At 43.2% G+C, this 26695-nt stretch overlaps 2 protein-coding genes across 7 annotated transcripts in view; one reads left to right on the forward strand and one right to left on the reverse strand.

Annotated features, from left to right (window-relative positions):
• Nucleotides 1-23606, forward strand: part of PIAS1 (protein inhibitor of activated STAT 1) — a 51613-nt gene extending 28007 nt beyond the window's left edge. For 3 of the 6 annotated variants that reach the window (XM_010717609.3, XM_010717610.3, XM_019619597.2), the window contains 13 exons: nt 3112-3196; nt 3768-3815; nt 4337-4427; nt 5079-5213; nt 7277-7382; nt 8853-8926; nt 14029-14189; nt 15822-15952; nt 16239-16416; nt 17643-17785; nt 18125-18162; nt 19654-19918; nt 22194-23606. In XM_010717609.3, the coding sequence (XP_010715911.1) occupies nt 3112-3196; nt 3768-3815; nt 4337-4427; nt 5079-5213; nt 7277-7382; nt 8853-8926; nt 14029-14189; nt 15822-15952; nt 16239-16416; nt 17643-17785; nt 18125-18162; nt 19654-19918; nt 22194-22249 (1511 nt within the window). In that variant the 3' untranslated portion in view covers nt 22250-23606. Of the gene's footprint in view, nt 1-3111; nt 3197-3767; nt 3816-4336; nt 4428-5078; nt 5214-7276; nt 7383-8852; nt 8927-14028; nt 14190-15821; nt 15953-16238; nt 16417-17642; nt 17786-18124; nt 18163-19653 lie in introns of all 6 variants that reach the window. The other 3 variants (XR_002119087.2, XM_010717612.3, XM_010717611.3) reach the window with 3 other exon arrangements.
• Nucleotides 23607-24611: 1005 nt separating this feature from the next.
• On the reverse strand, nt 24612-26236 carry CALML4 (calmodulin like 4). Its single transcript, XM_003209590.4, has 3 exons — nt 26076-26236; nt 25487-25675; nt 24612-24913 (listed from the first exon to the last, which is right to left on the reverse strand). The coding sequence occupies exons 1-3, from the start codon at nt 26140-26142 to the stop codon at nt 24816-24818; spliced, it is 354 nt and encodes a 117-aa protein (XP_003209638.1). The 5' UTR covers nt 26143-26236; the 3' UTR covers nt 24612-24815.
• Nucleotides 26237-26695: the final 459 nt, after the last annotated feature.

Genomic DNA, 26695 nt, shown 5'->3' on the forward strand with positions numbered 1-26695 from the left:
GTAGTGACTTGGTAAGAGGAACCACTTGGAAAAAGAAATGCTGCACTGCAGTTCTACGCAGCTCGGTGTGTCTCTGCTTACATCAGGGCCCAGGTGTGCTGACTGCAGGGCAGTGTCAGCTGCGCTCAAAAGAGAATGTGCGTTTTGTGCCTTGCCTTCTCTGGATTCTAAGCTGGGTGAATTAAGTAGTAGTGAACAGTTGGCTCCAACACCTCCTCCAAAACAGAGATTGCTGGAACAGAAGAGGGTTTCCGTATCGCTTGTCTGAAGCTCTTCTGGTTGACATCCATTTAATTACACAAATTTGCTTGGAAAGATTGTTATTATCCCCGTTCAAACATCTACCTTTTCCAGTGTCTGAATAATTCACGTGACTTGCTAGCACTAATACTCGCCATGCGTGGCGTTCCTCGAAATTATTGTGTGCATGTGGAGCAAAAAATATCCGGTAGACATTTGTGCTTGGTACCTCTTTTCTGAGATGTGAAGGAAAATGGCCTACAAAGTAATCCTCTGCGCTCTGCCATTCAAAATGCGCGAAAGAAAAGGTTATAAAGCTTAATAATTTATAATTGTGAGGGGAAAAATGTGTTTCTGGCAACTTTCATAAGAATTTTTGTATTAACTGTCTTGGCTGTGTTCCAGCTTTATCAGATTATAAGTTCTATTTTAATCTGCTCAGTTGTCAGCTGGAGATCTTTTTGCCTCCCTTTGTTAAATAAAAGCTATTTGCAAGGCGTGGTTGGATGTTTGTTTTTTTTTTTGTCCATAAAAACAGTTTTCTTATATAAAACTGTACTTGTGTATTTCTGGTTGTAATTGAATTCCAGAACTCTGAAGATAAACAATGTGTTTATCTGGTCAGGGTCTGTTTGGCTCTCCTAAACCCAGCGGATCTGCTGGATGAACTGGGAGAAGTCTGCTGGCTTTTCTGCACTCTTAATTTCCCGGCTTCCACGATTGCTTCCACGAGAAACACAAACAAGGGAGTTTGTGTCCTCATAGGTGAGCTTGGGAGCCTTGCACTTAGACGTGGAGCTGCTAAATTAGCTCCCTTTGATTTGTTTTGTTGAAATTTTCATGCATCGTTTGTAGGATAAGTAGATCTAGAAATAATAGATAAGGTTATAAAAAGATATGAGAAAACATACGGGAGATCAGAGAAAACCACAAAGAAGAAAAACATTTCTCATTTCCCTTTCAGAAGATGCTTCAGTTTGGTTTGCAGCCCCCCCTTCCCCTGCACAAGGGGCCGAGAACACATCCTCCCATCCTCCTCCCTGCTTCTGCCCCTGCAGCGCTGTCACTCCTGCATTCCCCTCTTACAAAGAAATAACAAAAAAAAAAAAAGCCACCAAATCTTAATTTTGCTTTCCAGTGGCACACGAGGTGGCCAAAGCAAATAAACAGTGGGCCTATAAACTTGCCCTTTTCCCAGCTGGTAGCAGGGGGGGCTGTGTCCCATGGCTCAGAGCCTGGCTTTGGATCTTGGGTGCTGGGATGTCTTCCCTCTGCTTGCGTCGCTCAATCTGTCGAGAGTTTTGCATTCTTTGAAGATTAGCTTTTGCATTATCTCTCTTTAATTAACGACTTGCTTCTTCCTTCTTCCTAATCTGACCTTGCTCCTGTGTGATACCTTGTACAGAGAAACAGCTTCCTGAAAACACTGCGAGTGGATATTAGCACTGCTTTACAGCTGGGGAGGGTTGAGCAGCGTGTGATGGATTGCACCTCTGACCACTGGGGACCATCGACTCATAGACTTGTGCTTCCATTTATTGGGATGAGTGCGTGTGAGGGTGATAGCCAGCCCAGGTGGAGGTGCTGGAGGCCTTCTTGTGCTGTGAGCCTCGGCTGGCAATGTTAGAAATGCCCTACATATAAGTGTTTCTTCAGATAACTTAATGCTTATAACAGTAGCTAATATTTTTACAAAAATTCTTGCGCAGCACGTACTGCCTATACTCGTCCTCCAGCTTTGGTGCGACCGATCCATGAGCAGCATGTGCTTGTTGCATGGAGTGCATAAAATGCACAGGGCTTGCAGCACTGTTGTACAGAGAAAGTACAAATGTCACATAGGGAAATTGCTGCTGTTAGTATTTACACCAAGTTAGCTACTATTCTGTTGCTGGCCCCAGCCTACCACATGCTGGCTTCAAGGGAGTATCTGAGGTATCACCCTGAAGCTGTCACTCGTCAGTTAGTCAAGGATGAGTCAGGGCATGTGTTAGAGTAAATCAGAAATGATACGTTTGAGTGCTCAGAACCAGAGTTGTTTGTAACCTCGTGCCATTATTAAGAGCAGAACTGAATGGTGAACTCATCAGCACGTGTGTTGGAGTGAAAGCTGTAACCCGTTGGCCATTTCTGCAGGGAGGTGATGGGGGATCCTGTTTGTTTCAGGCCGTTTCCTTCGCTTTGGATGCAGCCAAGCTTTGTGTCGTTGTCCCCCCTGGGGGAGGAAGTGCCTTCAGAGCACTATTTTGGAGATGCTTAACGTTTCTTTGATTTTTCAGCAGGTGCATTAATTGTTAAACACCGTTTGTGTTGTTGTGGAGTAAGTAGTGCAGAGTTGAAGGACTTCAAAGCCAGACTTCGCTGCTGTGTGTTTCATGATTGCTTGCATAGTATATATTCGATGCATCTAACCCTATAAAATAGCTTCTGGAACTATGAGAAATTGCCTAGTTGTACTTTTCAGTCCCTCTGTATGCTTTTATGAGGTAACCCGTGGTCTTGTGTGTTAAAGGAAATGAAGTGATTGGGAATTCCTTAATTTTTTCATTTAATATCAAATGCTTAATGTTGCTGCTGTGACTGGTAAAGCCTTAAGCTGATTTATCTCAGCTTTGCTGTTACCTGCATTGCTTTTTTAATGTATAGTTTATATAGAAATATAACAGTTGTTTATTGTTTTTATTTACAAGAGGAATTAAATGACAAATTCCATCTCGGCTCCGAAGTTGCTTGCAAAAGCAGATGTGTATCAGATCATTGGGCTATAAATGTGTTGTGTATATATATATGTACACGTTTTAACGAAAGGAGGCTGTTGTTAATTATTCTGTATTTACTGTTTTAAGGCAATTATCTCTTGTTTTCTTCCAGCATCAGATAACAGTCAGCGATTTCGAGAAACCTGCTTTGCGTTCGCACTGACGCCACAGCAAGTGCAGCAAATCAGCAGTTCAATGTGAGTTTGACCAGTAATACAGTATTTAAATATTACAAAATCCTTGAAAATTCCAAAAACTCAGCTTACAACAGTTTTCATTTTAAAATGTGATCTTCAGTGTACATAATGCTCAGAGGGTGCTCGTGTGGGGAATTCTTTTCTCCTTTGTGTGTAAACTGATGGAGGAGAAAAGGGTGTGGAATGAAATACCTCTGCTGTGCTGTGGTTTCTCTTGCAATAAGTGCTGTACAAATACAGTACTCTCCTACTTGCAGCCCTTTTTCACCACGAGTCAGATCCTTTGTCGAGTTCTATGTTTATTCAGTATAAAGATGTTCCTCACAGTTACCATCAAAATTTTCTCTTTACTGTATCAAAAAGGTAGAGGTCAGGTGAGACTGTAATTGGTTTATTTCCTTTGAAAAATAAAAAGTAGTCTGTATCTTGGGAGTTGTGTTTTGACTGACCAGAAGGAAAGCGTGGTGCATAAAGGGCTTTGCAGAGATCTGACTTAAAGCATTGTCTGACAGAACATTGGCAAACCTATTATACAAACAGTACATCTTAACCTGTTTTCTCTCTTTGCTAGGGATATTTCTGGGACCAAATGCGACTTCACAGTACAGGTCCAGCTAAGGTATGTATTTGTATGGCCTGTTCTCAATACTGTGATGGTTTTTTTTCTTGTAGTATTATCAGAAACTGTCTGAACTTAACTAGAGGGCCTGTCGTAGGCATCGGGATAGTATCTGATGGTGTCTACTGAAATTGGAGTAGGAGCAGTTGAAGAGACTGTATGTGCTGTCCTTTGTGAAACCCTGGTCTGGAATCAAGGTCAGGCTGGAGAAATGGTAGGAAAGAAACTTGGATGATCCATCTTTTGTAACAAGAACCTGCATATCTGAGTGAACCTGTTGTTAGGCAGACCCAGCCCGAGGAATTCAAGAAATCTGAGGAGGAACCTACAGCTGTCTTGACCTAAACCTGTAATCTGGGGAGCTTTCCTGCTTAATGATCCATAAGGCTAATTTGGGGACTGTATTTAGCAAGATTTGGCATATTTTCACAATTCAGTGGGGGGAAAAATAGTCGTCCTAGGAAGAGATGGCTTTTAAATCATTTTATTAGTGAAAGGTGATGAAAGCTCTTTGCTTTTAGGTTTTGTTTATCAGAAACCAGTTGTCCACAAGAAGATCATTTCCCACCCAATCTGTGTGTGAAAGTAAATGGGAAACCATGCAGCCTTCCAGTAAGTAAGATGTTATTTTGACATACATAATTGGATAGAATTGTTAAGAGCTGTCTGTCAGAAATTAGCCTGAGAATTTATCCTAACCTTTGTTTTCGCGTTTTGGAGCATTTGAATGAAGACAGATAGAGGAATGAAAAAGATAGTTAAGTAAATTGTTTCTCATGAGACCTGCCAGCGGATCAAGGAGACTGATATTCTGAAAGCTTGACAGTAAGTTTTTGTTTGATAAACATCCTGTGAGTCTGGCTAACGTGGGGCTCTGTTTCGGAGATCACGCGTGCACCGCTGACCAACAGGGCTGAAGAATAAGGCACAGACTTGGAGGACTGGGGCAGAGCACGGGGTTGGGCTGGGCAGTGTTAGCCAGGCACATGCAGCGAGAGCGCCGAGAAAGAGGTGTCAGAGCTGCCTTCTGATATTCCAGTGGTTAGGGTTCAGATTTGCAAAATGTGGAGCTATGTGTAAGGAAAAAAAACTTGGGAAGCATGTGGTGTTCGGCTGTCTGATGTTCATACTTCTTAAACTGAAGAGGAAGCCCGGTTCAGGTGGGACCCAGCAGGTATTGTGGCAGGGCTGTGGGGAGCGGGGAGGGAGAAGGTGAAATCACTCTTCTTCTTTTACTGAGGGAGAAAGTCCTTTGATTTCTAGGGCTATCTTCCACCAACCAAAAATGGTGTTGAACCAAAGCGACCTAGCAGACCAATCAACATTACCTCACTCGTCAGATTGTCTACGACGGTACCAAACACAATCGTTGTTTCGTGGACTGCAGAAATTGGAAGAGTAAGTAACTTTGTTTGGTGCGTAATGCTGCCTGAAGCTTGCCAATTTCTGCCTTGGCGTCTGCTCGAAGGATTTGAAAGCAAGGCAAGATTAATTGTGCAGGAAATACTTCATGGTTTCGCAGTGGATCCTTCCTTATTGACTGTATTAGTCTGTTACTTCAGTTTAGGCTGATAAGACATGCTTCCTTAGGTCAGTAGTCCTCAGTTTTTTATTGGTGTGAGCTGTCTCTCCTTACCTCTCACCCAGCTGTGAGTCAGGGCCCAGACGATTTGCTTGTCGTAACTGCAGGCATCTTCCTGGTTTTGGGCATTTGAGAAACAAACGTGGCATTGTGTACAGAACGGTGGCTTATAACCTTGTAAATGTAGACACTAAGCATAGCAACTCGATAGGATTCACGTTTCATTTCTCTCCCGTTTCTGTTCTCACAAATGCTGTCCTTCTATTTAATATTTAAAAAGTCATGATTTTATAGCTTTTCCTTGTCTGCAGGGAGAGTGTCAGGATGTTACAATTGATGCTGTAAAATTGCTGATGTTCCACTGCACTAATTAAATCTGGAACGTGGTGCAAAAGCATAATTGAATAAGTTGGTCCCTGAATTAGTGCCTTACTTTCAGTGATGACTAATAACCACTGGTTACGTGTTACAGAGTTGATACGTGCTTGAAAAAACTCTGGCTCTGCCATTGCAACCATCCTGTTTTTTGAGGTCCTGGGAACTGTCCTGGGGTGAAACTTGGTCCAAACATTTGTCTGAGCGCAAAGCCCAGGATTCCTGAAGCCATTTGGAAGAATGCTTACAGCCCAGCCATGCACAATAGGCAGTTGTAAAACACCACGATGGTATTTCATTCCCTCTCTGTCATGATGGATTTCTTGTGGAGCGTAAAACAATCTCCATTCAGATTACAGAGTAAATGATGGCTGAATGATTTTTTCAAAGTCATCTTTTATCTAATGAGAGCCACAGGTATCAGAAATAAGCATTTATTTTTAAGTCCATTTTGGCTTCTTTTGCAGAAGTGCCTGTGCACACTGATGTTAGGGCTTTCGGTCCAATGCTGTGCTTTTTCTTAAGAATACGAATGGGGATTTAGGGAAAAGAAATGTCACAAGTGTGTGGCCTCTGAGCTTCTCTTCAGTGACCCAGCAATTTCCTTAGCCTTTGCAGATACCAGTTACAAAAGAATATACTGGCTAACTTCCAACTTACAATATGAAACTGAAGATAGGGGCAAATTCTTAGCGTGCTTCATGGGAGTTATGTGCCAGTCAGAACTTCCCCTCTCATTAGATAGAATGCTTTCTAATGTGACTGTTTGAGCCCTGGACAGTGAAATGTGAGGAACTGCTCTATTTTCAGATGTGCCTGCATAGTACAAAATCTGAATTCCTTTCCCCACCTTCCCTGAAGTGTCACTTGCACATCTCAGCTAATGTACTCTACCTTTCCTGAAGTCATAATTGTGATTTTTACACAATCTGTTTCACGAGCCTTCTGTACAAGATGCCTTGGGCAAGTTCCTAGCTTTGTAGATTCAAGCTGTCTGTAAATAATTTCACAATGTTAATTAGCTTTTTTTCTAACTTCTATACTAATTGAGGCATTAAACAAACAAGTTAAAGCAGTAGTGGTTTTTAACGATGTGAGATGCATTCATTGTAAGAATGAAATATTTAAAATGTGCTTCTGATGCTCTTTCAATTTGTGTAATTTTATGCTAAGATATATTACTGAAACCCCATCTCTGGGTTCTGGTTGCATCCTGCGTAGAGTGGCAGATGTCACAATTGCCTGAATTTTTCTGGTTTGTTTTGCTAGTGGAAACATACATCGTAATTGCTGGGGGTCAGCCTTTCATTTTTCAATTTCAAGTGTGTGAGTATATCTGCAAGTCTGGAGAATGCTTCATATCAAAAAGTAATTGATGCACCTTAATGTGAGGCATGTTCTGTCCTTTCCATTATTTTTCTAGGGAGTGGGAGTGGTGATGGTGCTGGTGATTGAATAGTGTGATATCCCAGTTTCAGAAATGAACTTCTGTTCTGTTTTCCAGAACTATTCCATGGCAGTCTATCTCGTAAAGCAGCTGTCCTCTACGGTGCTACTGCAGAGGTTACGAGCAAAAGGAATACGGAACCCCGATCACTCGAGAGCATTAAGTATGTCTGATGTACTGCTCTACAAAAAAAGTAGCTTTTGTAAAGGGAGATTTGAAAGAGGGCTGTACTAATCAAGGCTTGGACTTCCTACAATTCTCTGGGTTTCGAGAATCTGATAGTGGTGTTCTTTGTATTCAGTTCCAATTCAAAGACTCCGAGGCTTTTGTTTGTGTTAGGAGCCAGTCCAGGAACCCTGTTGACACAGTGAAGAGAAAAATGCAAGAGAATCTCTTTCAGTTCAGTCATGCTGGTTTTGTTTCTTCAGAATACAACAACTGTATTTACATAGTTAACTGGTAATTCAGTACCTCAGCAAGCCGAACTAAATGGCAGAGACTGAACCTTGATGCTGAAGTGCTGGAGGAAGGTCTTCATCAACACACTCTTTGTTCCTTTGGCACACTGTTGTGGAGTGGGCTCCCAGAGAGTCTGGCACAAAATTCCCTCCGCTCCCTCCCCGCTCCTTTCCAAACTTGATGTGAGCTTTGCTGCTTTGTTCTTTTCTGACAAGTGTGCAGTGATAGAAGAAAAATGCAAACAAAATCTGCTACGCACCCTGTTTTTTCCAGGGGAAGTATGAAAAGACCACTTGCCAGCTGTTGGAGTTGTACTCCTTCATGCTCTTTTGGGAGATGCTCAGATAATGCACATTGTCCCCAGGAAAGGGAGGAAATCAGCCCTCCGGTAACTGCAGGCCCCCAGATGGTGTGTAGTACTGAGCAGCAGCTTATGGAGCACAGAAATCCAGCGTTCCCAGGTGGCTGCCACTGCTTGTATGCAAGAGGGCAGTGAGGGTGTAGGTATGGTTCACGGAGCAGGAAGAACGTGGAACTGACTTGTTCACTTAAACAATGGCTGCTTATAAAGCAGTCCTCTCGGATAAAAATAGAGGCTGGGTGGAGACTGAAGACTAGTGTATTAACTAGTGTTAATGTTTCACTGCAGTTATTTAAAGCTGCAGTTTTGTCAGGGCACTTCTGCTGTGATTTCCTACTTCTCGGTTTGATTTTTGGTCTTTGAATTGGAGGTTTTCTTGATGAATGTTTCAGAGGTTTGCACAGACTTGTCCATCTGAGAGTTACTAAAGCTTTTTTAAAAACAGTTGAAGTTAACGGTTGTGTTACTGTTGCTCGTTGTGGTGGTGGTTTTTGAATAACTTTCAACTGAACAGTTGTGTGCATGGGGAAAAAGCCATTTGGATATAAGTATTTTTTCTAGGTATCTTGGTTTAAGAAGAGCTTTTCCTACTTTTAGCTTTCTTAAATTGTCGCTTATGATCTTTCTAGAGGTAAAGATGGCTTACATTACACCTTTACTGTGCAAGTAAGAAACACTACTGCTTGTCTCCAGCAGATGTAGCAAAGCTTAACGTACCAATTTAGAATTATTTTACTTCTCTTAACAAATTTGTTTTAAATCAACTGTAAAACTAACTTACTTTCTTTCGAATAACTTACTCTCTTTCAAAAGTCAAAGAGAAACTGACTGCAGATCCAGACAGTGAAATAGCAACGACAAGCTTAAGAGTTTCTCTTCTTTGTCCGGTAAGTGTTTTTAATTCCCTTAAAAATTATTGTGATTTAAAAAAAAAAAGAAAAAAGAAAAAAAAGGAAAAAAATCAGTGGCTGTTGTTGAGGGACAAGCTTTTGGTAGAGGTCGGCTTATGTGCCAGCTTCATGGGAGTAGGATCCAGTACTGTAGTAAAGCACGTGACTTGCCCCTGAGCAGGTGAGTATTCCATTAACTTGAAGATGCTATTCAGAATGACACGTAATATACATTTAAATGATCACTAAGTCAGGCACGTGTGCACATTGGGTTCCTAGTGTTTGGTTGTGGTAACACCACTCTCAGCAGTAAGGCAGGTGATTCTGTCTGTTAAAAACAGCTCTTCAGCCAGTGCCTGCTAGCAAAGAGCTGAGCGTTTTTTCAGTAAAGGTGATTCTGTGCATTTGTACGTGTTGAATGTTTCAGTCTTAGAGAAAAAATGAAGCGGTGATCTAGAGAACGTTCAGCTAAAACTTGTACCAAAGGTGAAGTGGGGGACTTCCAATAAATGTGGAAGTGACAGACTCGCTGCATCTTGACCTGTTGTTTTTTTAACCAAGTACATGTAGGGTTTAGCAGTAGTTCATACCTGGCTTTGTTATCGTTGGCTGAACTGTGCAGTGTTAACATTATGTGTACTTTTAACGTCTTTGGGATGTGGTGCTCTTGTTTTAAATATCAAATACTTTCAGAATACTTGACTGTTCTATGTATTGATTGACACAGTATCTTTAGTGCAGTATAACTTTTTAACCTGCCCTCAAGATTGAGGATAAATCTACTTTTCCTGGTTTGGCTCAGTCCGCTCAAGCTTGACATGAAATTCTCAGTTTTGAAATGGAAAGAGAGTTCTCTTTATTCTTGGGAAGTTGTGGTTTATTTCAGTAGTTCTTAAATGTCTACTTCAACTCTGTCAATGTAAAGAAGCTTCTTACAAAGCAAAGCTTTTGTATCTAAAAGCACAGTGATTACAGTCTTGGTTGTTTTTTTTTAAAGACTATTGTACATCTTTGTGTGGTATTTTCACAGTCTTTCCTAAGATTGTGAAATCTTAATCCCAATTGATAATGGGATGGAGAACTGTAAATAATAACACATTTATAGACTAATATGATTTGTTTGTAAATAAGATCCAGGGATTACTTTTACAGATGAGAATTTTAAGAATTTTATCTTAAACTTAATCTTGTAACCTATAATTGTAGAAGCACAGCAACTAAACCAGTAACACCACACTGAAACTGCTGCAGACTGGGAATGCTGAAGGTGCTTTACTTGAACTCGTGTTGTGCTGTTTGCATTCTGTTATTCTGGCCAGCACACTGACAGTGCTGTTGCTTTTTCTATCATTCATTAGACAAGATGTTTTAAACCCATTATTAGTTTCCAATACAGCCAAAAATAATAAATTGGATAGTAGAATTAAATGACAGTAAGAGTTTGGAAGTGCCCATGTATTCCTTATCTTGAATCAATCCTTGTGCATCTTCTGGAAGTAGTTTATTGCTTTGGCCATGGTTGATTTGCCTAAACTGCCACTTGAGGCAGTTGGATTTCTTCATAGATTGCTCTGTCTCAGTTTTCTGACACTCTTCTGTTTGTCCTAATTGTGTCTGTTAATGATTAAAGTTCTTCAGCTTTGATATTTTGAAGCATATTTTTGCTTGCTGTCTGTGATTTGGATGAGTTGGTGTTAGAGCAGGAAGATACAAGATTGTTTTTAGGATTGCAATTTTACAAATACGTGAAGATGTCAAATTCTGCTTAGCTTTCTCACAGTTATGGTAGGGATGGAAACAAGGCACCAGCTAGACATTAGGCTGGAGCTCATCAGAAGCCCCACTTTTCTCACTGATTCCTCTTGGTTCTTTTCTGAGAGGCATTCAAATTGGAGTTTGTAGCCACATATTTATCTGCATCATTTTAATACTCTACAAAACGTAGACTTTTTTTCCAGCGTGTTCTTCACTCAGTGCTGTCTGATCTCACTGTAGCTCTTGGAGTAATCCATCACTGCAAAAGCTCTGCAGGACCAAGACTGCACCTCTCAAACTGTCCTGTGGGAAGAAGGATGGCTGGCAGGATTCAGGCTGCCCTCGACTCTGAATTCAGTCTTGCTGGAAGCTCCATGTTTTCACTTGCAGATTTGTAAACGTTTGGCTTAGGGAGAAATTTTTGTCTGTATTTTGTGCTCGCTTTCTAATGCGTGAGTGCAGAGGGGACGATTTGAAAGTGCATGTTGAAAATACTTACATAGTTTCCAACAGCAAAACTAAAACTTAAAGATCAGTGCATCTTCAGCTCTGTTGATGTGAGGATGCTGATCCTTCTGTCTCATTCATTATGTGTGGTTCTATCATGTGTGTACTTGAGCAAAATAAATGGGATTACATGTCTGGGAAAGGGTGGCAGGTTTAGACTTGATAACCTTTATTTTGGCCTCAAAAAGTAATAGTAAAAATAAAAGGTGGAGCTAGGCAGCTTACTGTGACTGTGTTTTGGATTGCTGCTGAGCTTTTTTTAGCACAGAGGCCTGCTCTCCCTCGGAGACCATGCAGCACGGAGAAAAAGCTGCCCTTAACTATTGGCTGGATCTGCCTCAGATGCAGCAGGCAGAGGCTGGGCTGAGTCTGTGCTTCAGGAAGGCACTTGAATTTGTGTTTTTTGGTTTTTTTCTGCCTCTCTCCTCCCGCCCTCAGAATAAAAATAAATCCTCAGGCTCTGCAGCAGGACCAAATATTTAGCTGAACAAAAATTCCAAATCCAGCGTTTCACCGTAGGTTTAGCAGCTTTGTTTACAAATCTGTAACTCCTGTTTTGGGTACGTTCTTTTAGCATGAAAAGATAGCCACCTTTTGTAAGCCTGTAAAAGAAATGAATGCGGCGTTTCTTTTGCTGACAGCAGGCAGGAACCAGTAACAGCACTGGGAGATTTTCAGAAGTTGGGAAGCATCCCTTCTTTTATGACCTCTCCTTTTGTCAGTTCTGACACAGCTTGGCCGGCGTGGCAGAGCTGATCCAGGCGTTCGGTGCCAAAAATGGGGAAAGGAGACCTTTCCTGTTAACACTGTGTGTGCTGTTTGTCTGTGTGCCTGGCTTCTGCGAGACCCAGGCTCAATTTCTATACCAAGAGCTTGCAGAAATGTTTCTGGTGGTAATCTTTTCAATTTGGGACACTGGAGTATTTCAGTTCTTCCTGCAGCATATGTGTTTGACCTGTCTTGTTTTTCTTTGGCATCACATAGAAGGACCCAGTTTAATCTCCAGCACTCTTACTCTCGATCCTCACTGAGCTAGGAGACTCTCTGTGCCCAAAAGACAAATGAGCCATTGACTGCCATCTGGGAGATAAGGATTCATAATAGACGTGGGTCAGGGGCCCTTGCTTTGTTGGGGGCTGATTATGGTATAGAAATAATGTGCTTGGTCATGGATTTTAGGGGAGGGGTGCCAGACACATGGCACATGCAGCACCTCCTGCTGCCCCAGCTCCAGCACCATTACTGCAGGCTCCCCAGGGAGGTCCCTGCTTTCCTCCATCTGGTGGTGAGGTCTGTGACAGTGACGGACAGCCAGAGGGGACAGAAATGAGCAGGGTCCTGTAATCGAGCTGAATTTGCTGAGAGTGGGGCGGGGGGTCCAAAAAAAGCAGAGGGGAAAAAAGCATCATGGAGGAAGTAGTGGACTGTGAGTAGAGCCTTTGTTCTTGATATTGTTTTTAGTTTTGTGATATTCTGAGATTGAGTGCCATCCTGTGGCACCCATCTTGTATTGCTTGCAATCAGTATGCATGACCACATTGCTTGCTTAAGCCGTACTAAAAACAGTTCCTCCTCCCAGCCACTGCTGGAATTGGCTGGAGGCTTCAAGTGAAGTCATAACATATATTTTGGTCACTTATCTAGCTTCAAAATAGTTGGCATCAACTTCTTAATAAATCATTGTGATTTTTTTTTCAGGTAGGAGGAGTCTCCTTTAGACTTTATTGCTTTTTAGTGTAGGCAGTCCCTCCTAGAGTGTGACTTCTCCAGAAGCACCTGCCTGTTGAAGAAGCTTTTTGTCTCAGATGAATATGAAATGCCCACCACTGTCCAGCCAGCGTTGCATTTGTTGTAATCACGTGTTGATATTTTATGGCCTGGGTTATCATTCATCTATCTAATCCAAATCAAGCTGTTCCTGTTGTCAAATCCAGTCTGTGCACCTGCTGTGTGCAGCGTCCCTGCGCCTGCCTGCTCTGCTCAGGCACTCGTTGTGCTCTTTGTACTGAGCATGTGGAAGCTTTGTGCTGCCCTCAAAACTGCAAATGGGAAGGAAAGGCTGTTCCCCACTGACAGCTTACGTTAGCACTTACATTCTTGCTGTTGAAAAGACTTAATGATGGTCAGCTGTTTGCATTTTGTATAAGAAGGCAAAAAAATTTCAGGGTAACTCAACTGTAGCATCAGAATGATATTTAGCCCAGCAGAATGAGTCTAAAGTAGTTTCTTAATGGTTAACAGGTATGGTTTATTTCATGAATTGCTGCTTTCTGCCAGTTCTTTAGAGAAAATGGTGAAAATAACAAAAAATTGAGGAAACAAGCTGTAACCCTGCGAACGTGCTTCTGTATGCTTGCTCCCGAGTGTGGAAATTAACCAGGTTGTTCCAGTAGTGCCCTGATGGCTGGGATATGGACAGCAGTTTGAGCACACACTTCATCAGCTGTGAGTGAATAGGAGAGGGCTGACCCACGTTCTTGGGCTTTTAAATACTAATGAGCATAAAGAATTATTTTTCATGACTTGTCTAGGACACTGGTATGCTGCGGGTGGTTGGGAGGCTCTGTATGTTGTTGCCAACGTAGAGAGGGATGTAGTCCTCAGTTTCCTTGATCAAATGTAGCTGAAAATGTGACTTCAGTAAGGTTTGTATTACCAGTCAAACCTAGAAATGAGGAAGGGAGGGAACAGTGTATTATGGCATGTGTGTTAACTGAAACCTGGATTTGAGGAAGTGTTCTGGAGTAGAATTCAGCCCATCCCAGCCTCTTTTTAAACAGAAGAGCCCTGTTTGTTAATCCAATAACAAGGTGACGCAATCTTTTTTTTTCCTACAGCTTGGTAAAATGCGGCTAACTATACCGTGCAGAGCTCTGACCTGCTCACACCTGCAGTGTTTTGATGCCACTTTGTACATCCAGATGAATGAAAAGAAACCAACTTGGGTTTGCCCTGTCTGTGACAAGAAGGCACCCTATGAACATCTCATTATTGATGGGTGAGTACAAATGGGTTCAAAATGAAGGATGTAACTTCTATTTTCTGTTACTGTGTTTGTGCAGTACAGAATACATTGCTCTGCAGTTTGGTTATCTGATTATGAGCTGTTCTAAATGGCCACATCTTTGAATTTCCCCACTGTTAAGAACTACTTACCAGGTGTGTCTTCTGTCAGCGTTTTGAAAGAACGAAGGTGATCAGACTGAAGGTTTATAATAATTGGAGGTATTCCTTCCAATCTCAGACAAATGTTTTACTACTGTGCCTCAAAGTTGTCTGTTCTTTCACATATTCACGTATGATGGATTCCTAGTTGAAAATAGCACATACTGACTTTTTTTCCCCTTAAACAGAGCAACTGCACAAATCTGGCATAATTGATAAGACATTTGTGTCAGATCAAATAAGTGCTGCCACCTCACCCCCCAGATGCACGTACAATTTCACACTTGGGGAGTTGCTGTGTATAGAAAGTGACAGAAGTCAATTCCCTGGTACTGCCTACCTACAGAGCGTTAGGAAAGCAAGTGTTGGTCTCCGTGAGGAAATGCCAAATACGAATCCCAGAATTTGCAGTTCTATTTCTTAGATTGGAGCTATCTTTCCAGAGTGCGATAAAGCAGAACAGCAAGTAGGGTTTCATAGAGGAATATGTGTTTTATGCTGAAAACAAAGCTAGAGCTGCAGAAAACCACTCTCAAGCCCTTTTGGAGACCCTCGGGTTTTGTACAGGCAGCTTTGGAATCGGGGACCCTTGGATTTATGGGTCTTCTGCTTTGGATTGAAGAACTATGAGGATACTTGCTCCTATACAGCAGTAGAGACTAACAGTTTCAGCCTCTAGTAGTTAGTAAATAATTAAAACAATGTATCATTCTTATTACCCCTGTGTTATCAGGTGTGGATGTTGGAGATTAGGTGACAGAACAGTAGCATCCCAGAGAAAAGGCTCTTTCTAGAAATGTTTTAACCTGGGAAAAAGCAAACTTTCTCACTAATTAAAGCGAAGCTCTTTCATAGGCAGAACCACATGAATGGTCTTGGTCAAAAGCTGGAATTCACGCAGGGAGTGATGTGGTGCCAGGATTCTCGATGCTTTGGGAGACGCAGATAGGAGAAGAGTATGTGAGTTTAGATTCCCATGCTCAGCCTTTGTTAGGAACCTTTCACTTAGAAAGGAAAAAGAGCTTTCTGGAAGTACTGGCCCTGAAATACTCAGCTGTAGGGATTGCTTTAAGACACAGGCTTTCTCAGTTAGACTCTGTTGAACAATCTCTTACTTACCCATGTTTATTTTCATGTTTGTGTACATTCTTCCTTTGTTTTGGGAAATACACAGTTCTGTGTTGTGAGATCTGGAGTGTTCTAAACCCATCTTTTAAGTGAATGTGCAGATCTGTACTTTAGGCAGTTTTAAAAACAAAAAACAAAACAAAACAAAAAAACAAACAGAAAAGCAAAACAGTAACTCCATTTTAATAAGGCAGTGGATGAGGGAAGGATAAAGCAGCAGAAGTTATCAGTCCTTTTTCAAACTTTTCAAATGTAGACTGACTGATAACAAAGATACTGAGTTAGAAATGAGTTATCCTCTTTTTGAGGGTGGATACTAAAAGATTTTGATTGACAGGTTGTTCATGGAAATCCTGAAGTATTGTACAGACTGTGATGAAATTCAGTTTAAGGAGGATGGCTCATGGGCTCCTATGAGATCGAAGAAGGAGGTGCAGGAAGTAACCACATCTTACAATGGAGTTGATGGTGAGTCATGTTTTGGGACGTGTGGACTGAATGTCGGACTGTCTGACTGTGGAGTCAATGCCCCTTTAACTTTGATATGCTTAGTTTTGCTTGTGGTAGCTTTTGGTGCAGGAAAGACTGCTTGAATAATTCCCACTTGGGGCCAGTAGTACTGTTTAAGGAATAAGTAATGTTATGTCAGTTTGCTGTCTCTAAGTTGTTTCTGGAGGCAGTATAGTAAGCTGTGATGAGGTGGTGATTGTAGCATTGTTGTAAACTACAGCTACTGTTGTCTTACCTTGTGCAGGATGCATAAGCTCTTCCTTAGAACATCAGGTGTCTTCTCACCAGCAATCAAACAAAAATAAGAAGGTAGAAGTGATTGATTTGACCATTGATAGCTCGTCAGATGAAGAGGAGGAGGAACCCTCTGCGAAGAGAAGCTGTCCTTCCATATCTCCAGCATCACCAATGAATAATAAGGGGTGAGAGTTAAAAATGCAGGCCAATGCAGAGAGAATGTATTTGCAACAAAACGCTGACGAATTTAGAACTAAAGCATACTTAAATTATTCCCAAAGTTAGTAGTTTGTTACAAAATAATTTGATTGGCTTTCAAAGCCTGAAAAGGTTGGAGTACAAAACGTTAGATGTATATTCTGCTATGTCAAACACACATAGAACACTGTGAAGGATATACAACTCATAAGTGAAGTTGTATGTATACATGCTTTCATAGCTTTGTAAAATTAACATCGTTAAGCGTGTAACATGATGCAGGTTTTTAATTGCATTTGTGAAAACGAGTATAAAATCATGCAAGAGGTTGTGGCTTAGAGGTATGTTTCTGTGGCTTTGGAAATGCTTTCCTTCCATAGAGAAACATAAGAGCAGCACATATGGAGAGTGAGCAGTGAGAAACATACTTGGGTGCGGTATGGGAGCGTGTGGGTTTTGCCAATAACTGCTGCCAGCAGCATAGTAATAAAGAATGTCAGAATAACCTGACTACACCTAAGTAGCCACGCTGTTAATAGCACCTTGTTTACATAAACATGCGGGGATGAAAACTGAAGCTAAACCTGTGTGATCCTGCCTTGAACTGATTTACTTCTCCAGTGATGTTAAACCACTCAGTGATCACTTAAAACTCTTCAAGGCCTTTTTGGCTGTGTTCCATTGTTAATTGCCTTGTAAAGCACGACTGTTAGGCAGACTCGTACCTCCTTTTAGGATACAAGATGCCTTAGGGTTGTCTTGTCCCAGCTTAGGAGCGTATGTAGAATCTTTGTAGTGGAGATCCCTGTACCATTTGAGTGAGTCCATCAGTTTCTTCGGTAAAGATTAAGCTTTGCTTTGCTTTAGTTTTGCTGAACTTCAACAGGTTGGCAGTCTGTCTGGAGCTGAATCAGTTTTCTGATTTAGAAACTTGAAAAAAATTTGGGGAACAGGTGATGCTCAACCTCTCTCCCCTGCAAGACTCACTGAGGTATAGCAGCAGCTTGATGCTTTCTAGAGAAGCTTTGAAATTTAGCAGGGGAGCTGTTACGTGCCTGTCACAATGGTAATACTGCATGCTGAGATTGTTAAATTTGAGAGTAGGCACACCCTGCATGGGACAACAGTAGAAATATAGAAATCTTCAAATGATGTACTTATAGTCTTGGCTTTAAGGTTAAATTTTATCCTTTAAACCTTTTGCTTTTTCTAGTATTTTGAATTTACCCCATCAAGCATCTCCTGTGTCAAGAACACCAAGCCTTCCTGCTGTTGACACCAGTTACATCAACACATCACTTATCCAAGACTACAGGCATCCATTCCATATGACACCTATGCCTTATGACTTGCAAGGTAAGCTTCTGACCATTCATAGCTGTAGGTACAGCTCTCTCAGCAACTGTGACTATTACAAAAGGATTCAAACGTACAGTTGTTTCCCAATCCAGTTGTGCAGAATAATATTTTTACAACCATAGAAGATAAGGTGGTATTTTAAGAGAAAGAAGGTTTAGGTTAGTGTCTTAAGGTGGTAAAAGTCTGATTTCTTCCAAGATCTGGTGGTAAAGAGAGTCTGAAGTGTCGTTAGTTTTATGCTAATTAAATTTATTTCATTTCAAAATTTGGTGGGAGAAATTGGGAGGTGCTTGTTTGTTTTGAGAAGATTGACTCTTTTTCTTTGGCTCTTTTCAGGTTTAGATTTCTTCCCTTTCCTGTCAGGAGACAATCAGGTAAGTTAAGGAAAATCAAATCATCTGGCAGATTGCTTTTCTGAAAAGGACTTGCTGACTTGGACGTATAGGCGAGGAAAAAGAAATCTGTAACACAGGTGTGAGTGCAGGCAGACTGTACCTTTTTTGTGCACGCAGGATGTAACCAAACATAAGCATTGTCCTAAATATAGGTGCAAGATAAGGCATAACAACAGATAGTCTTCTCTTCAAGGCCTTCAAGCTAGTTAGCTGCAGGTATATTGTGGGATGACCCTTGGCTGTGGCTGAAAGTGCACCAGCCACCTCCTGAGCTTTTACAGACTTGAAGTCTGTGTGACCTGTCTCCATCTGACAGTGCTAGGCCCCATCACTGGGCCTCTTGGCAGTTCTCTATGCAATTTTGAGAGTCAGGACAGCTCTTTTTTTTTTCCTTCCCCTGAGACTGTGTGCCTGCTCACACTTCGCTGCTTTTCTGTAAGCACTTACTGAAATGAGCTGGATTTGGTGCTGGCCTCTGCAGTTCAGGGAACTAAAAAGATCATTCTCAAAAGGATTGGCAAGTCCTCCCACTTGATCACAGTGCCTCCAGTGCGTCCAAGCAAAGAAGTGGACTGGGGTTCACCCACCTTTTGTCTCTACATTCCTGTTCAGCAGCCTCAGATAGGAGAATGGTACTAAAAACAGGGGGACTTCCATGTCATTACAAAGACTGGAGCCTGTTTAACAGAACTTGGATTCACAGAAGCTTTCTTCATATTCAGTAAAAAGACAGACGTGAGAATTACTCCGAAATGAGTATTGCCCAAGTCTGGTGTTGCACTGGCATGGCATAATTGTACCAGTGCTGAGTGTCAGGAAACAAGGCTAAATGGCCTGTGTAGATGTTTCCTCCTAGTGAAAAGAAATATGAAGTGCAGAATTACCATACGGATAGATAGCATTTCAAATCTGGATCTTGGTAATTGAAGTTCTTGCCTTTTGGGGGCTGCCTGTCAAAGACTATCACCTTGGACAGCCCTTGCTGCCTTCTTATGGGCCTAAATGTGCTGTTTCTAAATGTTTATCACAGAAGTATGCTTTCCTCCACCAGCAGTGATTAGCATGTAATTTTACCAGCTGTAGTTGATGACTAATGAGCGGAGGGATGGCAAAATGATTCTTTGAATTTTGGGGAATTTTTCCACTAAAGAATTGTATGGAGAAGTAAAAGAGTGCTTCTGCTTGCCGTTTCTTACTGTTTGCCTGTCTTGCAGTGCCATTGCCTTTCTAGTGTTTTTTCTTACTAATTGCCAGTATTTCCCATTTCTTTTGGCTCTGGAAGTCAGGGGCTGCAGAGGTAAAAGTTCACTGCGTCGATTCGTTTACCTTACAGAAAGGTTGAGTAGACGAGCTGGTGTGAAACCCAGAAGCTGTCAGAGCCCTAGCTTACGAATATATTCTTTTTTTGCTGGTCTGAATCAAAACAATGGTGTCTGAAATGTAACTTGCAAATGTTGTTTTTCCCCCCAGCATTACAACACATCCCTTCTTGCTGCTGCAGCTGCGGCAGTTTCTGCATCAGATGATCAAGAACTCTTACACTCTCGTTTTTTCCCATACACTTCATCTCAGATGTTTCTCGATCAGCTAAATGCAGGAGGAAGCAGTTCTCTGCCAGCCACAAACGGTAGCAATAGTGGCAGTAACAGCAGTCTTGTTTCCTCCAACAGCCTGCGAGAGAATCATGGTCATCCAGTTGCAAGTAGGAGCGGCGCGGACACGGCGTCTATCTTTGGTATCATATCAGACATTATTTCCTTGGACTGATTTTTGGAGAAAACGAACTTGTCAGAGGAAGTCTTTGTGCTTGGTTTTACTTTATGTTAGAAACATAGACAGGTTTTTTTCCTTTTTTAGGGAAAAAAATTTACATGTACAGAGAACAAAACTATATTTTCAGTTTTACTTTTGTATATAAACCTAAGATGGCCTCACTGATAAAAAATAACAAAAAAAAAAAAACAACACAAAGCAAAACACACACACAAAAAACCCACAAAAACAAGGAACTTCGATTTTCTGGATGCTGAAGATTCTACACCTGTGCATTTGTCATGTGAGTTACTTTTTTTGCCCTTAGTTTGGACACAAATGGCATTATTTTCTTCACAGTAACATAAATGGGAAAAGGAACTGAACTTCTGAAGTTCTAAGCTTCTAGGTTTTTTCTTTTTTTTTCTTTTTTTTTTTTTTTGTCCTCTTAGAGACATCTATATTTGGTGGTGGAATGAAATTCCCCCATCCCATTTTGGTGCAGATTTTGTTGTGCTTGAAGTGGAATAAGCCCTACCCAGCCTGTTCCGTACCGTTCCCTCAGTTTGCAGTACATAGCCTTTCAGGAGTGTTTATTTGTCATTTTGTGTTCTATGTGACCCTCTGTTCAGCTGACTTTTAATTCCATGCTTTAATCAAGCATGTTGCAAGCTCGTTAGTGCACCAATTATTCTGGAGGGCCAGACTCAATAAAATGTCAGGCTGAGAAATTTTTTGGCTGTGTTATGTGGGACAAGACCAAATTTGTATAGAATCTAGCCCCAGAGAAAAGCAGTGACACATCTGACTGTAGGTTTTTGTTTCTAACAGCTTACTATGAAATCCTTTTAAAATAACTTAAGATCCTAATCACAGTATTAAGCATGTGTCAGTTTGAAATGTGTGGAGCTGCTTGTGCTTTAAGATCAGCCACGCGTGCAGAACTGGCCCACTGGGTTGGGCCTGTCTTCTGGCTGGGAAAACCTCCTTTCAGCTGCAGTAGATGAAATTTCTGCTTAAAAGTGAACCTGTCAGCAAAAGGAAGAAAATACAAAATGCCAACGCTCTATTGCATGGTTTGTGCAGCTGATAGTGGTCTTGGTACACTGTCTTCTGAGTTCACCTTCACCAAGTTAAGTTGATAGTAAATGTTTAATGTGAGTCTGTTAAACCAAAAAAAAGCCCAGCGCCCTTCCCTGCACTTAAATGAATCTCTGCCTATTGAAGTCTCTTAGGGTTACGGGGTTCCTATTCAGTTTTCTCTTTTTGGCTAGGCAATTATTTTGAGTCCCCATTCCTTTCAGTTCACTGACCTTGCACTTGGAGCCATGTTTGCTTCCTGGTTTCACTTCTTTTTTTCTTTTATTTTTCAGCCATGTGTGACGTAGGAAAATCTTTTTGTAAGAACTGGTGGATCATTTGGGCTGATCCGTTCTTGTTACAGAGAAACTTGTAAATAGCTGGAATGCAGTTTTTCAGGAGATTCTTTAACGTGAGAGTAGGGGGAGGGAAGGAGGTGATTCTCTTGTGTCCCAAAGTCCGCGTCAGAGAGAAATGATTTCCTCTGGTGTGAAAACTATTTTTGTAACTGGTTGAAAGTGCAGGTAACAGGTTTATCAGGAAAGAGAGTGAGGAATACAGAGGTTAGCAGATGCTTGTCTGAGTTTTTAATGTCCCAAGCTGTTGATTGCAGCTGTAGTTGCTTTGAGCATTGACGAGGGCCACCTTTTGCCTATGAAGTTGTCTCAAAATATTGCATTAATTAAAAAAGGAAAAAAAAAAAAAAGAAGAAAAAAAAAGAAAAAAGAAAAAAAAAAGAAAAACACGTTAATCCAAGTAGCATTAGGTATTGCTGTATGATCAGTTGTATGGTTCTTTGAAAGGTTCACATGATTATGTGGCATCAAAATTGTTTTTAGTGTTTTTACAGCATCCCTCTGCCACTAAATAGTTGACTTGAATTTTGAAAACAAACGTTTGTGTTTATATGTATATGTGTGTGTATATATGTATTTATAGATCTGTGTGTGTGAGTTAAAAGTGAGTTAAATAGTTTTTCCCATGCATGTGTATTTCATACATATCTGGCTGATATATATATATATATTTCACCATACACCAATTTTATAATTTATTAAATGTCAAGTTAAAAAAAAAATAAAATAAAAGGATAGAAAATGGGAAATACTTATTTTTTAAACTCAGTCTGATTTCGAAGTGATTAAACCTACATTAGGAATATGTCTCATACATTTTAGTCGTGAGTACTGCCCGGTACCGCAGAGCAGCCGCGTCCTGTCCGTACCTTTTGTAAAGCGGAGCACCCAGAGACGTTTGCAGAGCTCAGCGAGGCAATGTTCCCACTGACTGAACAGTGTGCTGAAGAGGAGCTGAGGAGCAGCCCGCGTCCGTTTCCACCACGGTATTAAAATCTTTTTCATTCACATATAAAAGCAGTTGTGGCGAGCGTGGTAAGACAGGATCTGGCATCTTGCTGCCCGCGCTTGGAGAGTGAGGCCGCCTGGTGATGTCTTCCACTCCTCCTGCGTTGCCCTGAAGGGAAGGAAGGCTGCTCGGTTTGCTGCTGCCATCTCCGACCTCGTTGCTCTGCAAAGAAGGGAGAGAAACGTTCCCGAAACTCTTTGCGGTGTGAATCCCATATGCTTTGAGTATTCATGTTTCACGCTGGGGTGTGCTGTATAGTCGATAATCTCTGTGCCTCTGACCACAGTTAACGTGACTTGGTAGAAGTCTCAGTCTGAGTTCTCAAAGTTCCCTGCAAATGGAACTTCGATCTCCCCCGTCAGGTTGCCGGTGAGAAGAGCTGCTGCAAAGTGCTGCGGTGCGTGCCTGCTGGTGTGGGGCAGCCGCGGTCCTGCGCTGGTGCTTCGTGACCCTGAGTTCCTGCAGGGGAGGGATGGGGGTGGGTGCTCTGTGCGGGCTCAGGGTGAGCACACAGCGAGGGCTGGACGTGCCTTTGGGGCCTGGTGGGCATCACTGCTGCGTTGTAAGGGAAGAAACCACCACGTTGAACTCCAGTCTGCACCAGATTGCATTGAGAGCGTGTTGGTGCTGTCACCATCACAGGTGTGGTAGCAGCCCCAGGCCGACCCACTGCTCCCCTGCAGGGTGCCTGAATGGATGCAGGGCTGATGGGCGGCCATGGAGCGGTGCCCATCCGCAGCGCTGTGGGGAGAGCAGTGGGATGGGAATCCCTCACTGCAGGTTCACATTTCAGGGTTTTAAGCACATTTTAAATATATTCAGAAAGGGTTTTGTTTTGTCAGTGTAACTGTTTTGGTTTTTTTCCTTTCTTTTTTTAAACAGAGCTTAGATTTCTAACAAGGGAAAATTGCTGGTGGTCCCCCAAAGTGCTGCTGTTAATTGTTTTAATTAACAAAGGGAAAAAAAAATGTATATAAGCAGAATATTAAAATGACCATTAACTCAGATCTGTCATTCATTGCCTTAAAACTTTCTCGTAGTTTCCATACGGCATGCCAAACCAGTACATGGCTTTTAAAGATGTATAGTAGACCAATGTCAGTTTGTATAAAAGTACCAAGTGAAAATATTTATTATATGCATTGGAAAAAAACAAATGGTTTACCTATTGAATGTTACCTGTTTATGTAGAACTCTTTAGATGTAATAAAAAGCATTCGGCTACATTGTGTTTCCTACAGCCACACACAGCAGGGGGGAGGCTGGGGGGCTGGGGGTCTTTGGTGGCCCAGGACCCTGTGAGCAGGAATGCTTTGCTGCTGTAGCATGCAGTGATTCATGCTGGTGCCTCACAGCTCTGACCGTGCTGCTGGGGTGGTGGAAGAGATGTGCTCACGCTTTGCTTTCTAACCAGTTGTGTGCTGCTCGAGTTCCTGCCTGACTTCAGGGGTTGTGTGATGGCGTTGGAGCTGTGATGGTTTTGCAGCTGTGCTGGGTGCCTTCGAGGGCCTAAAGGCACTGCACTGACTGCTGCTGTGAGGGTTTCCCTGCTGGTTGTCTCACAAATGGAGCAGGGAGTGTGTTGGTTGCTGCAGAATGAATGAGAAGAGGGGGAGGCAGTGGGGACGTGCACAGAGCCCATCCCTGCTTGGGCTTCAGGGCTCTGCTGTGTGCTGCCCTCAGTCCTCAGCTGTGCTGCCATGCTACGGGTGGGATGAACACTGACTGCTCTGGATCACATCAGCTTTAAGCAGTCTAGAGATGGGTTTTGCTTGATTTTGGTTGTGGTTTTTTTTTGGCTATTGTGGAAAGTTGGATTTCTGTAGCCTGTTTTCCCTGCCAGACATCTCCAGAAGCGTGTTCCAGCCCAGCCCAGTGCTCGGTGGCAGACCCAGGTGCTGCCTGAATGCAGGGGCAACTGAACAGCACTGAGAGCTGTGTGATGCTGCACCTGAGCAGAGCGCAACGCTGCAGGGATGTGGTGTGCTGCAGGAGGGGAGAAATGAGAACTGCCACACTTGGAGGCTGGCAGTGTCCCCTGCAGCCAACAGGCATCGTGCCCAGCGCAGGCTGCATCCCTCCTACGTGCAGCAGTGCTGTTGGCAGCATCTGGCTGGGAGCTCTGCTGCTGGGTCAGGCTGTGGGGCCTGGCAGTGTGAGCACAGCAGGACACGGCTGTAGGTTTGCTGTACGATAGAAGCGTTGTGAAGCACGATGCTTTTGCCACAAGGGAACGTCACACCTCATTTATTTAAATATCAGCTCACATTTTGAGAGAGCGTTTCTCTGGGGGTGGGGAGGGTCCTGGGGAAGTGCAGCCAAGGCAGCCCCTGGGTTCCCAAAGGCAAAGGATGATTCCTGAGTGCAGGTGGCGATGAGGAAAGACGGAGTGAAGAGAAGTTGCAGGTCTTGCTGCTCACAAACCCCTCCTGCTGTCAGTAATCGACTGCAGGGAGGCAAATGGTGCGGGTGAACTCTTCGTATTTGATTGTTCCATTCGGTCCGATTTTGGCTTCTTTCAGCAGGTCATCGACTGCAAGGAAACAAAAGGAAACACAAGGCTGAATTTGTATTGGGTGTAGGTGAGTGGTATTGTGCTGCTTGAAAGAAAAGGAACGTGGGAGGTGGGTTTTTGAGGTGGTCAGGCTCTGTTGGAGGTGCCGTCCAGTCTGCGGTTACCGGACCTAGGAATGCTCTTGTGAGCAGGCCGAAGCACTCAGCTCCTCCTCTCAAAGAGAGCGTCCTGCTGGTGTAATTAATTCCTTAATTGAAAAATAATGAACGATTCTCAGAACACTTAATAAGGGGAGGGGAGAAAGGGTCTGTTCTCATTGGGTCAGAGCACACTGAGTTACAGCACAGCAGAGGTGGGATGGGGTCAGTTCAGCATCAGGTGCTTTTAACTGCTGTCCTCCTGCACGGACAGCCGTTGTTTGGACCAGGTCCCAATGGTGGTGGCCATGGGGTGGCAGCAGCATGGTGAGCCCATGCAGATGGGTGTGCAATTAGGAACAGCACGCTAATGAGGCTGTGGGAGCGCTCTGTGTGCATGGATAGGACAAGGGGACGGGGAAGAGAGGGAGTGGGAGGTCTGAAGCTGCCGTACCCTCTTCCTCGGACAGTTTCTCCCCCAGTCGTGTCAGCTTTGCCCGCAGCTCAGCAGCAGAGATCAGCCCTCGCTTCTCCCGATCGATCATGGCCAGCGCCGTCAGGATCTCCTTCTCAGGCTCCTCCTGCTTCATCTGCCTGTACATGATGTTGAGGAAGGTGGAGAAGTCCAGCTCTGCATTGCGCTCTGGCAGAAGGGAGAGCACGGGAGAAGGGCTCAGCTCTCTGGGCTCTGGGGTAGTTCTACCACTTCCCACATCCCCCATCTTCCCTTCTTGGAGCTCCTCCTGGTTTTTGTCTGACGGGGGGAGCACTGCTGGTGGTTCCCACAGCCCACATACAGCTGTTCTCTTTTGCCCAGCCCGGAGCCCCCCACCTATGTGCCAGGTCCTGGGGCGCACAGTGACACACAGCCCCCTCCTCCACTCCCATCATCTCCCAGCTCCAGAAAATCAACGTTTTAACCACAAAATAGCCCCAGCCACCTCCCGCTAGCATCAGCCAGCTTCGCTCCCTGTGCCCTTCCTCTCAGACCCATTTTAGGATGTGTTTTCAGGCTGATTTTGGGATGTGTGTTTGGGACTCACCGATCTTGTGCAGGTGCAGGTGCCGCTGCGCCTCAGCCGGCGTGGGGCTGACCCCCAGGCAGCGCATCACAGCCAGCAAGTCTGCAGCCCTGATCTTCCCTTTGTGGTTCTTGTCGTAGAGCGAAAAGCACTCCTTGAACTCTAATTAAAAGCCAAAAGTCTCTGTTATGGCGAAGGAGGGGATCGGGTGGCTGTGTCGGGTGTCTCCTTACCCTGTGGTGCAGGGAGGGGAGGACTGAAGTCTGGGATGAGGGTGGGATTGGGGATCCCGGAGGATCTTTTCCAACCTTCCCTGCTCTATGGTTCTGTATCAGGTAACGGCCTCAGGTCGTGTTTGGGTTGGATACAGAGGAACGGTTTCTTTTCCAAGAGAGAAGTAATGAATTGACACAGGCCGCCCTGGCAGCGGGGCCGGTCCCCATCCCTGGGGCTGTTCAGAACCGCGGGGCTGCGGCACTGAGGGATGTGGGCAGGGGTGGGGTGGACTGGGTTGGGGTTGGGGATCTTGGAGACTTTTTCCAACCTCAGGGAAATTTGCGATTCTGTTATTAAAGTGCCAAAAGTAATTAAAACTCCAGGTTTGCAAAGCAGGAAGGGATGGAGCGTGGCACGACCCCCCC

Source organism: Meleagris gallopavo, chromosome 12 (assembly GCF_000146605.3).
Source record: "Meleagris gallopavo isolate NT-WF06-2002-E0010 breed Aviagen turkey brand Nicholas breeding stock chromosome 12, Turkey_5.1, whole genome shotgun sequence".
NCBI lineage: Eukaryota > Metazoa > Chordata > Aves > Galliformes > Phasianidae > Meleagris > Meleagris gallopavo.

What these genes read in the sequence shown, in the direction of transcription:
- CALML4 (XM_003209590.4), bottom strand. Translation starts at nt 26,142, where the DNA reads ATGCGCTGCCTGGGGGTCAGCCCCACGCCGGCTGAGGCGCAGCGGCAC. An exon ending in CCTGCACCTGCACAAGATCG is followed by an intron (nt 25,676 to 26,075) that starts GTGAGTCCCAAA and finishes CCCTTCTGCCAG; the next exon opens with AGCGCAATGCAGAGCTGGAC. An exon ending in GAAACTGTCCGAGGAAGAGG is followed by an intron (nt 24,914 to 25,486) that starts GTACGGCAGCTT and finishes GTTTCCTTGCAG; the next exon opens with TCGATGACCTGCTGAAAGAA.